The sequence below is a fragment of the Geospiza fortis genome, unplaced genomic scaffold (genome assembly GCF_000277835.1).
Source record: "Geospiza fortis unplaced genomic scaffold, GeoFor_1.0 scaffold217, whole genome shotgun sequence".
Lineage (NCBI taxonomy): Eukaryota > Metazoa > Chordata > Aves > Passeriformes > Thraupidae > Geospiza > Geospiza fortis.
In genome coordinates, this window is record NW_005054392.1 from 2,594,639 (window position 1) to 2,607,437 (window position 12,799).

Consider the following 12,799-nt stretch of genomic DNA (forward strand, 5'->3'; position numbering starts at 1 on the left):
GGGTGCGGTGTTGGAGCGCGGTCGGTCGTGTCAGCAGCAGCTCCTTTCCCCGCACCCTTCCCTGTGACACCCACGGTACCAGGGCTTTGGGCTTGGCGATGCTTTCGGGGGAGGGTCGGGGCCTACAGTGGGTGTTTTATAGCAGCTAGTGTGGAACTGTAGGATGGGACGGGCACCCCCGCCTTGTGGAAATGCTCCCCTTGCTGTTGCAGGTCCGAGGTGAGCATGTCAGCGGGAGGAGGGGACATTATAAAAGTGGCCGATGTAAATAGTGAGCCCGGGCCTGGCGCCCGGCGTTATCACTGTTTTCCTGGTGAATCACTCGGCGCTGCATCAGAAACTCAGGCTTCTTCAAACTCAGCAAGTCAGTGGAAGGTTTCACTGCGCTTTGCATGCAGTGCAGGGCACTACACCTTAATTGAAGACGGCCGGTGTTAAAGTACACAGCAATGTGCTCCTGTGCTGTGATCACCTCCACAAGCCATTCAAAGGCAGGGGGCTGTGCCAGCAGGGCGAGTGGAGCTCTCCTGACGACTTGTGCTTTGCCGGCAGTGCAGCCCTTCTGCTTGGAGCCTGGGGATTGTGCAATTGCTCTTAATGGAAAAGAAGGAAAAGGGGACCAAAAAAAAAAAAAAGAGTTAAAATATGTAAAAATTAGAAGAAAGTGGTGCTCAGTGTTGGCATTGTTATAACCTGTGTCTGTGTTTGCTTCATGATGATGCCTTTTGTAGTCTTTGGAAGAATATGAGGTAGCACTCTTCTTGGTGGCTTACACTGAAGTGAAACTCTTGAGAGAGGAGAAGAAAAGAGACCATGAGCTATATGTAGTCATTAGCACCCGGGTAGGCCTCAGAGAGACTTGGCACGTGTTGCAATCAGATTTTGTGCAAAGGTAACTTATCTCTTGGTATGCTTGATCTGTTCACTTGGTAGCCAACAAGCTACCATGACGGAGAATTGGGCGAGAGCAAACAGCGCACCGCATATATCAGGCTTCTCATCCATCTTCTTTTTCCCATGAGATATTGTTTGCCAACCAGCTGCACAAGAAACTGGGCACTTTGAAATGGTCATCAGGTCCATTTTCAGACTTTCCATTCCCTCTTTTCCCCCACAGTTCCAGTCCCCAGTGTTCGTTTTCCTATTTCTTGCTTTGTCGTAAGGCTTTTAAATGCCTTGTGCGCTCCTAGGAAACATAATTCTCTTACTTAAGGCATTTTGCCAAACATTAATATGTTCTCTTAGGCTTGTGAAAGCTATGCACTTCCTTCACCTAGTTCATCATAAATATCAGTGTGGATGAATCAGACAATTGTAAGGGTGGTAATTTTTATCCATATATACTAAGCGTTGGTGATGCATTAGGCCAAGTAGAATTTCAGGCTTCTGTAATTTAGTTTTTCATGCTGAGCAGCTTAAATGTCGCTGCTTTAAATTGCATCTTTATTCGACAGAATGATTTTCAGGAAAAATGACTAAAGCACTGATCAGTGGCACAATCTAATAATTATTTCAAAAACCCCCAAACATAGAGCTATTAGATGATGTGAGCTTTGTCTTGTTAGGTTTCAGCATCAGTAATGTGGCAAGGCTAAGGGAATCATGCAGAGTAGCTAGGCAGTTACCTTTTGACATCTCTTCTGTTAGTGTTGATGCAGTTTTAAATAAACTTTGCTTTTTCCTACCATATATGGATTTAAGTTTGGCTTCTAACTGAAAGTAGAGGATAAAAAATAATCTGGCAACTTTCAAGAAGGCAAGAAGAATTTAATTTTACTGCTAGTTTGTTTGCCTATTTGTTATGCTCCATGGTAGGTTTTGTATTATGGGGGCCTACAGGCTGCCTGTGGACCAGGATTTCAGCTGCTGTAAAAGCAGAAAGTGGGAAATGTAATATTAGCCTCTAAATATTTTAACTGAAGTATAAAGGAAAAAGAGACATAAGTCCAGGAAAAAATTAAACCTCCCTCATCCCTTAGTGAAATAATGACAGATTTAATGCTCACCTGTATCATATTAATTCAGTTGCTAAAAGTATGTTATGAGAATCCCTCAGATGCTGTAGCAGGAGGTCTTTATCTTTTCTGTAGCAAATATTGTGACTTGCTGAAATTTTCACCCAAGTTTTTCAGCAGTTCATCACTTTTGGCTGTGTTTTCACCCTGCTTGAAGAATTTTGACCTTTTTTTTTGGGAGGGGTAGTTCGTAAAGGAAGCCACATATTGTTTAGGAGAAGCTTTGTTACTGTGACCTTTATTTAGGAAAATAATATCCTGTAAGGAAAGCACCACGACTTATTTCTGGATACTTAAAGGCAGAAAATCTGATCAGATTTAAATTTTCAAGTGTCCTATGGAATGTAGTATGTACTTTTTGCTTTCTGAAAGTTAAGGGTCCATGTAAACATTCTGGGTCCTAATGCTATAATATTGCTCAAACAGTAAAACTATTGCTTAAGGGTTCTTATCCTAATGTATCTGGACTAGACTTCCACGAGAAGGAGAATTCTTCAAATATCTAAATGAGAAAATACAAAATAGATTAGGTGCTTATTAACTGTAGCTTACTGGAGTCTGCAAAATATTCGTGTGATTGCTGGGAAATCTGACATGTGCAGTGCTTGTCACATCACTTCCTTTTGTCCTGATGGAGCTTCAGGAATGACATCGGGGAGCTGCTTAGATGGGGAGACTTTCTTGTCTCTACATTCATAGCCAATGGAAAAGTGGATTTTTTCTTATGCCTGATAAACACCTTTTTGGAAGATACGTTGGTACTAAGGTTCATTTTTTGTTTTGGTATGAAGTGAACAAATGATGTAGGAACTAGTTTATGCAGAAATTATGGAAAATATATTCAGTCCTTTGAGTTCTTTAAACCTCAATGTACAGTGAGATCCTGCTTCAGTTAGTGGTAATAAAATGTTCTGATTTTTCATTTAATTTGTGCCTGTCAACTCAGTTCCTTGGAATTTCTACAGTAGCTTGACCATCTGAATTGGCACTAGGTATACTCCCATTCAGAGGCAGTGATGTTGAGCAGAAGATAAAATGTACAATCAGAAACTCACACCTGACTGAAACTTTTAGAGGAACTGAAGACTACCACAAGTGCAGCTCGGTTCCAGTCTGAAGGCAAAGCATACTTCCTGCAACTGCAGCAGGCCTTTAACTTCCCTGTTTTGTAAGTTGTGCAGCCAGTCATACCAAATACATCACAACAGAGTACTTAAATGCTGTGAAAGTGAAAAGGGGTAATTTCTATGGAAATGCAGTGTCTTGAAGAATGTTCCTGTCACCCTGGATGGAAAGAAGTGCTTGGTGCAGCATGCCTGTTTTTTTTCCTGGTGGTTGAAACCCTGACCTTGTCTAGGTCATTAGCAGTTGACTTTCCAAGGGCTCAGCTTATCTGTGTTTTCAGAGGAGTTTGAATAACTCAGCACTCACAAGTGAAGGGGTTGTGAGTGGAAGTAGGGTGTTCATCAGGTTCAGATGCCCATGTTACTGTGAGAACTAGAGGGACAAAATGTGGTGAAGATTTGGTGTAGTGATGGCCGTCCTCTTACCTCTCTTTCTGTGTGTACCCCAGACAGGCACTTACTGTCACCTACCTGTATTATTGAAATACTCAGGAATAGCTCTGTTAGCAGAAGAATGTGCATGGAGTAAACCAGCTGTGAATGTACATGGCTATCCTACAAATTTTCTATAAGTCTCAATTCTTAAGTATGTGAATTGATAAAAAGAATTGTGTCAACAACTTGAGAGATCTACATGTGCAAATGAAAAGCTGAAGTATATCTTGTGGACTTTTTCATCTGAACATCTTGCTGTCTATTGTTTGGTTGTTGTAGAAAGTTGAAAATTTCTTAAGTCTTATGTATTGAACAATCTGTACACTTGTCAGTGTAGTGGAGTGTAACTTCTTTAAAGATATTTACAGTTGGCTGTAGAAATTTGCAAGACAAAAAAAAAAGCAGTAGCTGCTTTTGTCCAGACTTGGATAAAATATTCAGCGTATATCTCTTGATTGTAAAGGTAATCCTGACAACAGTGTTACAGGCAGTTGATTGGTGAATACAAATCTGAAAGAAGAAAAACCAATCATGAAATATTGTTTCAGTTAATTCTACACAAAGTAGCTGGGTCTTTTGCCATCTCTTCTCTTTAGCAGTGGCATTTTAGCATTACCATTAAACATAAAAGTTAAACAACTTTTAACATTAACTATAATATTTAACTAAAAAGTTTTTGAGTCAGTAGCATTATAGTTAGCATGTTAGTGGTATCTAGAAATAGTAGTAACTTTTAAAAAAACCTGTCAGCAGTTCTGAGAAATCTTTTTCAAACTTAGTTTTTAGGTGGTTTCTTTGGATTTTATGCCTATTATTGTATTTTTCACTGAATTGGTAGATTTCCTTACTTAGTCAATACACCAAGGTATAGAGCCATTTATTTGCTGTAAAGGTTGTGTGGGTTTGGTCTTGCAATACAAATTCGGTGCAAAGTTGCCTGGAATTTCCAAAAATATCAAGGGTTGTAATTCCAGCCTTGGTCCAGATTAGTGGGATTTAGGGTGGCTGGCTGACTGACTCCAGACTTTAGTCAAAATAACTTGAATCTGCATGTGGTACAGACAAAGGAAACAGCGCTGCAGACAGTTATCATGACTCTGGCAATGGTGCAGCAAGAAGAAGAGTGCAAATACACTCCCTGTGGCCTCGTCTGCAGTCAGGTTGTTCATTACTAGGGCCTGAAGGCTCCAGGCAGGGCTTGGGATCATAGTGAAGCAGACATTTTGAAATGAAGCAGAGTTTGTCTTCATGGTAGCAGCAGCTTTTTCATGGGGCACAGATAATGTCACCTGCAGGGTGGCAGGGATGGGCCTGACCTCTGTAGTTACATCCCTGGTGAAGTTTTGGTGGGATGTACAATGTCAGGACCAGTACATGTCTTGGCTGCACTAGACATCATTTCATATGACGGAGATATGCGACCAGTTGCGTTTTAAAACAGCCAGGGTATTGCTGCCTGTATTAATACAGGCATTTCCAACGTGGAAGGAAATATTTGGCAACAAGGACTGTTAATTATTTGTATTTAAAAAAAGGTTTTAAGGACTTGAGTTTGCAAATTGTAGCACAGCTGCTGTCATAGTTGACAAATCAGTTGGCCTTTTCATTTCTTTTCACACAGTAAATTTGCTTTATTTTTCTCTATACCTGAAACTGAGTTTTAGTAGTGTCTCTTAACCAGAAACTGATGGTCAAGGAGGAGAGGACAATGTTTGGAAGGCACATGGTTTGGATTGAACAGTGAAAATGCAAGAAAGTGGTGAAGTTAAAATGTTCAACCTGTGAAGGTGATGTGCAGCAGCGCACAGCCTTGATGAAATTGTGTTATTGTGTTGGATGTGTTGTGCTTGATTATTCTGCATTCTTACTGCAGAACAGATAAACCACCAGTTTTGATTTGCACAGGTATTGTAATTTAGGTCTTGTTAATTTTGATTTAGGATATGTGCGCATGAGCTTGTGCTGAAATTTTATTTGTATGGATGGAAAAACACCCCTAAAAATGTGTTTGAATACTCAAGTTGTTGAAAAATGAATTCATATTGATAAACACAGCAGCTGAAACAGGATAAAGTGCTAATTCATAGAAATTATGTGGCACTTTGTTAAACTAAAACTGAAGTTGATACAAATGATTGGTATTTGGAGGAAACTGGTTGCTGCCTTTTTTCTGAAGTTTTTTTCCATTGGTTACTCATGCTGGATTTTATTGGTGGGATGGGTGATATATGGTATGTTTGGCAGTTTCAGATTAAACATACAGTTTTTTTTACTGGAATGGTAAATGCAATGAAAATTACACTCTTTGATTACAGTGTGGGAAAAACATAAGAAGTTTGACAAAAGATAAGCTCTGAAGTACAGCACCTTCAGGGAGGGTAAACATTAGTATATGGAGTTTTCTTTAATCTTCTCTCATGTATTCTTTGAGAAGATGAAGACCTTTATAAACCAATGACCAAAACATAACTATTGTTTTCTGTAGGTAGAGACTGTCTGTCATTTTCCTGTTGTGGATGACCGTGACAGCAGATCTGCTCAGCCATGTCGTATGGACCAGGTTTTGGGGATCCTAATCAACTAGCCCAGCGCATAACTTCTAACATCCAGAAGATCACACAATGCTGTAAGTTACATTTGTGCATATTTTGTGTAAAATTTTAGTAATGGTAGTGGCCCCACTCGAGGTGAGTGTCTCAGATTCATTCATGGGTATTAACTCTGACTCTGCCTGCTCATTTGGTAGGTTTGTGGCACCCCACACAGTGTGACCATTCCTTCCTTCATGTGTATTGTTAGCAGTGATCTGCCATGGCAAGTACAGATAGTATCACTCTGTATTCACCAGTTTTGTCCTGGTAGTTGAAGGACACTTTAAGATGGTAGGTTGAGGTGTTTGCTGAGCAAGGATTGCATCAAGTATTCACTGAAGCTTGAATTTTTTAGCAGGGACAGAAATCTGTGGCCTTGCAGCTTCCTCTTGTCCCTTGTTTGTCTTAAATATGTAAATAAGATTCTGCAAGTTTTAAAATACTAGAGCTTAGTTTCATGCTACTTAGTATTTTTTAGCCACCTAACTGGGATATTCAAGGTAGAGGTTAATTAGGCTGCTGGGATTGTCAATCCTTTTTCCCTTTTCCACTGTTTTCCATTTTTTTAAAATGTGTGTATACAAAGCCAATACAACTTGATTCACAAATTGTGTAAAGTATATGGTTCATTAGAAGGGAAATAGTCATGAACATGTGGCTAGTTTTGGTACGTGTGTTTTATGTTGTGCAGGATGCAGAGTGCATGCAGAAATTAGTATTTTAATGTTAAAACTTCGAATGAATTCTGGACAGTAAAGTATGTCAGTTTTTATTAAAATTTTGATCTTTGTTTTGAAGACAAATTCTAGAAGTTGGTATTTGTGGCACAGGTTAGTAGCACAGACTGGGTTTTTTCCTGTTTTTTCAGTTACATTTTCTATTTTCTTCCAGCAAGAATTTCTTAAGATCACAACAGGCAGGAACAAAAATTGCAATTTTGCCTTATTGAAAAGTTTATGTACTTCAGGGTGGTATTTCCACAACCTGAAGTTAACAAACCAGCTCTGTAAAAGTCCTCATGCTTTATTTCTTAAAATCTACTCAGTGAACTCATTCAGTCTGATGACTCCTAACTTGGGTCTTCCAGAGGCAGCTGTCCACCTGTGATGGACACTGAGGCTCCAAGATGTAAAAAAAAGGGTTTTCTGTCAGATGAAAACATAAAGTCAGTGACTGAAACTGGAGTATTATGAAAGTTGCTGAACATAATGAACTGTCTTGTGTCGGACTCAGTGATTCCTTAATCTCATCTTTCCCCTTCTGTCCCTTCTCTTCCTCCTTATGTGTCTCCTCCCCAAGGCATGCTAACAGCAAGCTGCCCATGCATAGATAGGAGATGTGCCAGAAGAGTTATCTGCAGTCCTGCTGTTTGTTTCTTGAAATTTAGATGTCTAAAGCCTGAGCAATAGATAGGTGCTACTGCCATGCCAAGACCCAAGTGCAAATGTCTCTTAGCCCCACTCCTGCATGGCTTCAGAAACAGGAGCTTTGCTCTGAAAACAGCAGCCAAAAACTTTTCTAGTCCTGGTAGGGACACAGCTGGATTCCATCCCTTGCTCTTGTGTAGATCTGACTGAATTGTAACCACTCAGTTACTCTTGCAGTCGGTAGATTTTTATGAGGGTCTGGATCCTATGTGTTTCCTGAACGGAGGTCTCTAAGGACTTATGGACTTTTCTAGCTTTTTTTTTCCACTGTGTGTAATACCCGTGCAGCTTTCTATTGGGGTGTGTGAGTTGCAGGAACTTCCAGGTCAGATGGAAGAAACCTGCAAGCTTAGGCACCTATAGTGCTAGTGAGATGCTGAACATGTCTCTTAGACTGCAGTTTATCATCTTGTTAGGAAGGAAGGGGGAGAGACAGGAATCTTGGCCCTAAATGCATGGGTTTCCATCTAAGCAGTTGATTTGGTTTTGCACTTCTGCCCAGAAACACTAAGCATTTGTGAGAGGCATCAACACATTTGAATTCTTCTTGGTAAACCTCGAGGTGTGTAGATACTCTGGTTTTCAGAGTGAGATTAATAGAAGAAGTGAATTTCATTTCAGATCACCAGGCTATTTCAGGAGGTACCTCCAAAACTAGTTCACACTTCTGCTAACATGCAAGCAAAGTGGGGATACTACTACAGAGATGGAGATGAGATACAGATTAGTTGAAAAGAAACTGGCCCTTTGAGCTACAAGCTGGCCCTTTAACTTGTTGGGGAAATACAGAACTTCCTATATTAGATAACATTGTGCAGCCACGATTTCATAATACACCAGAGTTTATAGGAATTAGCATGGGTGAGAAAACAATCTTTAACATGTCTTCAAGGTTGAATTATTACATCCTCACCTTCCAAGTAATCAAATTGATCTGCTTCAAGATAAAATACATATATTAAGTACCTCACTCATAATGCATGGGCAGGATGCTGATGTTGTATTAATACTCTCATTTCTTTCCTAGTTCATCTAGCCCACTGTTACTGATTGTCTAGGAAAGCTCCTCTCTATGCTGGTTTAACACACTGCTTCAATAATTGTATCAGTTGCAAGATAGTATTCTTTTTGGTTTGGGTTAATGGAAGGACCTACACTTGTGTTTGGTAACATCTTGGTTAGCCTTTTAACTTTAAAGAGCAGATTTTTTTATCTGTTGATGCAATCATGCCATTGATTGTTTTGTTGAAGGTGTGTTGAGGGCTATAAATTGCTTCTGCCTTGTACAAACCTTTGTTCAACTACTGCAGTAAATGCTATCTGTACTGGACTGTTTGAGTTTCTTTGGAGGACAAGGTGTTGGTGAGTCCTTTTTAGAGCCTTGAAGATTGAAATTGAGTTAGCTAATGGGAAGTAGCATATGCTTCTGTGTGTACTGTGTGTTCTCTTACACCTGCCTGGTTTTGAGATCCCCAACCCCAGAGCATTCTGTGTATAGAAACTTCTCTCAGGGGTTCCATAAAGAAGGATGTGCTTTGTTTCACTTTTCCAGCATTTCTGCAGAAATAAACGCGTATAACATCACTTAACAATATCTAGAGAACAGTTGCTTTGTTCAGCCTGAAACTCACATGTTGTCAGTGACATCTCTGAGCTGAGATTTAGGGAACTAGTCCATGGGGTATTTCTCTATTACTTTTGTCACAACTGTTTCACTGAGAAGCTGGAGTTGCAAAACTTAAGGCTGCTCTTGACATCCAGAGAAAGTGGCGGGCCTCAGGCAGGAGAGAGAGACTTAGGCTCTCAGACCCACTCCTGGAGTTTTAGAGTATCCATGTGACTCTCAGCAGTGCTCTGAAGTCCGGGGAGTCTGAATCACATGTGCTCAAATGAGCTGCAGTGTTGTTGCTGAACCTCGGTGAGGGCAGCAATGCCTGCAAGCCATGTCTCACTGGTTTGGTTTCGGGTCTGTATTAACAGTGATGAGAAGCAGATCTGCAAACAGCTAAGGGAACTTCAGATTCAAATAATAAAGTCAAAGAAGTATATAATGAGCTAGACATGGATAGCTGCTAAATTTCTATCTTACTAGAAAACAACTGGTAGTTAAGGTTTAATGGTCTGTCTGGGTGCTAGCCTAAAGTAACTGTAATTCTCATTTCAGGCTTATATTATATCTGTTTATAAAATCTAGGTGACCTACATTTCATGTTTTAAAAGTCCAGTGCATTTAAAGGTGGTTGAGGTTTGTCCTTGAATATGAAGAACAAGAATAGGGAGGAGAAAATACGTGGAAGAATATATGTAGGATCTAAAGCTCCAACCTGTCTGGCCTTTGCAGACAGAGAACCTATTATCAAGGTGGTTTAATCAGTTTACTGAAGGAGCAGTTGTTCTAGAACTGGATTTCACAGGTAGTACACTCACCTATTTGTAAGCTTAATGGCAGTGCTATTAACTTGAGACAAATCTAAATGCCTCCCTTCAATATTTCCTTGAAATATTTCCTCTTGTCTACAGCAACTGGATAGACAAGGAATGAGTGTGATGCACAGATACAAGATGAGTTATCAAAATATATTTCTCTGTGACAAAACAAATTCTGCCTGCTTACAAAACTGTATTTCTACCAGGCATGTTCATTTACCCTACTGAGATATGCCTGGGAGGATGAGCACATGTGATTGTTTTTTTCCTTTTTCTTTTGTTTTCCCCCTCCCTCTCTTCTGGAAGGGCATACAATTGTATAAATCTGATCTTCCAACAAGTGGACAGATGAAAATAGATTAAATGAAACAAACAAAAAGCCTAATTTAAAGACTTTAAAATATGTAATTTTCAGACTTCTCACAACTGAAGATGAGGGGGAGCAGTTCTTTGAAATCTGACCATTTTCTGCATTTTAAAGAACTGATTCTCTTTGTGTGGCTAAAACAGGGAAAGCATTTTATTTAAAAAGATGTTCCCAAGAGGGAGAAAAATGGGGGTTGCATTCCTCTACATGAACAACTTCATAGTTATAAATGTAGGAAGGATACAGTTAGAGGAGGTGACTCTTCTGCTCAGCTGGAAAGATTTGACTCATGTCTCTGACAGGAACAGTGCGAGAAGTAGCCAGCCATGCTTTTTCCTCCCCCCACATACAATAACTCTGCCATGTGTGGGGCACTGAGGAAGCAGGCTAGTATGCCTTTGTTTTGCTTTGTAGTTAATATTTTATTTGTAGCTACCAAATATGTTACTTGGAGCAGTCCCTGAAAAAAGCGAGAATGATGCAGGCTAGATATTTAACTATCAAGTCTCCACTGGCATCTTGAGCTGGGCTTTGGAGCTGCCCATTTAGAAGCAGTTTAGAATGCTGCCTTTTGCTTGGGAACACAGAACAAAGCCTGATATTGGTAAAATATACCCAGTCTTTGGGTTTTAAAACACTTCTTTTAAAGCACTTTTTTTTGTTTGCAAACAGTAATCAAGCTAGAGAACCTACACTAACTGTAGTAATGGATTCATATTCCTTCCCTACCAAACCCTTCCTTCACTTCCCAACTCCTCCAGGTAGTGTCAGCCTTTTGTACAGAGTTGGTTGAGAAGCCAGTAAGAATGGCATAATCTAGCCTTGCTCAGTATTGGCATGGTAGGTCACTGATAAAGTATTTGACTTGTTCATTCACACTGAAGACCAGCCCAGCTCAAAAAACACATACTCTGCATGCTGCAAGGTAATAAAAATAAAATAAAAAAAATACATTTCAGTAGCCACAATCCACATATGGTTGGAGAGGGTCTGGCTGACTTTGAGAGATACTTTCTCATAGGGACTTCTGCTTTCTGCTGATGTCCTTTGCTGTTTGTTAATGCAGCACAAGTATCAATTTATATAGAGCACATTCCTGGAAGGTCAGCTTAAGCCAGCAGAGATCCCTCTGCTGTGTGATACCTGTCCTGTGACAGCAATTTGATTCAATTTCTTTTGCATCTCAAGTTTTGTATAAGCTACTATTCTCAGGGAATGTCATTAAGATGGGAGTTAAGTTAGATCAGTCATATGACTTCCTCTATAACTTTATCTGACTGTTGAAAATAATAAATATAGATTAAACCCTGAAAAATATTAACACTTTCAATGGATGCCTTTATGTTGTGGTTTAAGCCCAGTAGGTAGTTAAAATTTTCTGCTAAAAAGGCTAAACATTCATGAAAATCTCTATCTGTCACTATGTTTGAAACACCAGCAGGTTCGCATGATTACTCTTGGCTAAAGAAGAACACAGATGGGCACATGAAAAGTAAATGAGATCACTGAGGTGTTGAAATCACAGCCTGTATGAAAAGAAAATTCTGTTTTGTCTATATATAAAAAGTGTGGTTTTGTACAGGTGTGTTTCTAAAGAAAACAGCCTCCCAGTAGAGCTTGTTGAGGCTTCTAAAAGTGGTATTGTCAGAAATTTCCAATTAGCTGCAGTTAACCAGATTAAAATTTGTGGGAACATACCAGCTGAAACAATTTTTATATTATTATTGTTGCTGTTGTCCAGAAGGTTTCTTGGATAGAGAGTGAAGTTTCTATAAAACCTGGAAAAGGCTGGTTATTTAGGGATTTTAAGAACCATTATATCCTTCCACATTTCATTTTGTGGACTTCTTCCAAGGCTGAGGAATTGAGGAGAAAGTTAGCTAATTTGAGTCTTTCTAAATGCTTGTCTTTGCAATGAGGTGAAGTTAAGAAGCTTACAGTTCTTTTAGAAATAAATTATTTCTCAAAATAGAAGTAGAAAACTTCAGGCCTGAATCATTTCCGTGCCATTCGTAAAGGGTTTTTTCTGTGTAAAATAGCATATACGTTTAAGAAAGCATGCCTCACAGATTTGTCTATGAATCTGGGATTTTTTTTCATATTTTTTTGTGTTTTGTCTTGTCTTTGTCTTATTTGGATGACATTGCACAAGAGGGGCAGGGACTTATTTATGCTAGCACCAGAATAGATTGAAAAAATTAGTGTTCCATGTATGCCCCAGCACAGTATATGCAGAAAAGGGAGACTTTTTCCTTGACTGACACTGTGTTGCATGACAATTATTATAAGTAGCAAGGTGGCCAGTGAAGACATCCACAATTTTACTGCAACTGTTGCTTTTGTTGATGGAGCAAGTATAAATGGACTCACCTTGACAAGATAACTTTTGCAAAACAGCCTGGACTTGCAGCAG

General features: G+C 39.5%; 1 protein-coding gene across 1 annotated transcript in view; it reads left to right on the forward strand.

Annotated features, from left to right (window-relative positions):
- Positions 1–133: 133 nt before the first annotated feature.
- The window catches only part of STX7 (syntaxin 7), a 30,821-nt gene continuing 18,155 nt past the window's right edge, over positions 134–12,799 (forward strand). Inside the window, exons 1-2 of the mRNA XM_005425667.2 lie at positions 134–219; positions 6,060–6,200. Coding sequence (XP_005425724.1) covers positions 6,119–6,200 — 82 coding nt within the window. The 5' untranslated portion in view covers positions 134–219; positions 6,060–6,118. The remainder of the gene's footprint in view (positions 220–6,059; positions 6,201–12,799) is intronic.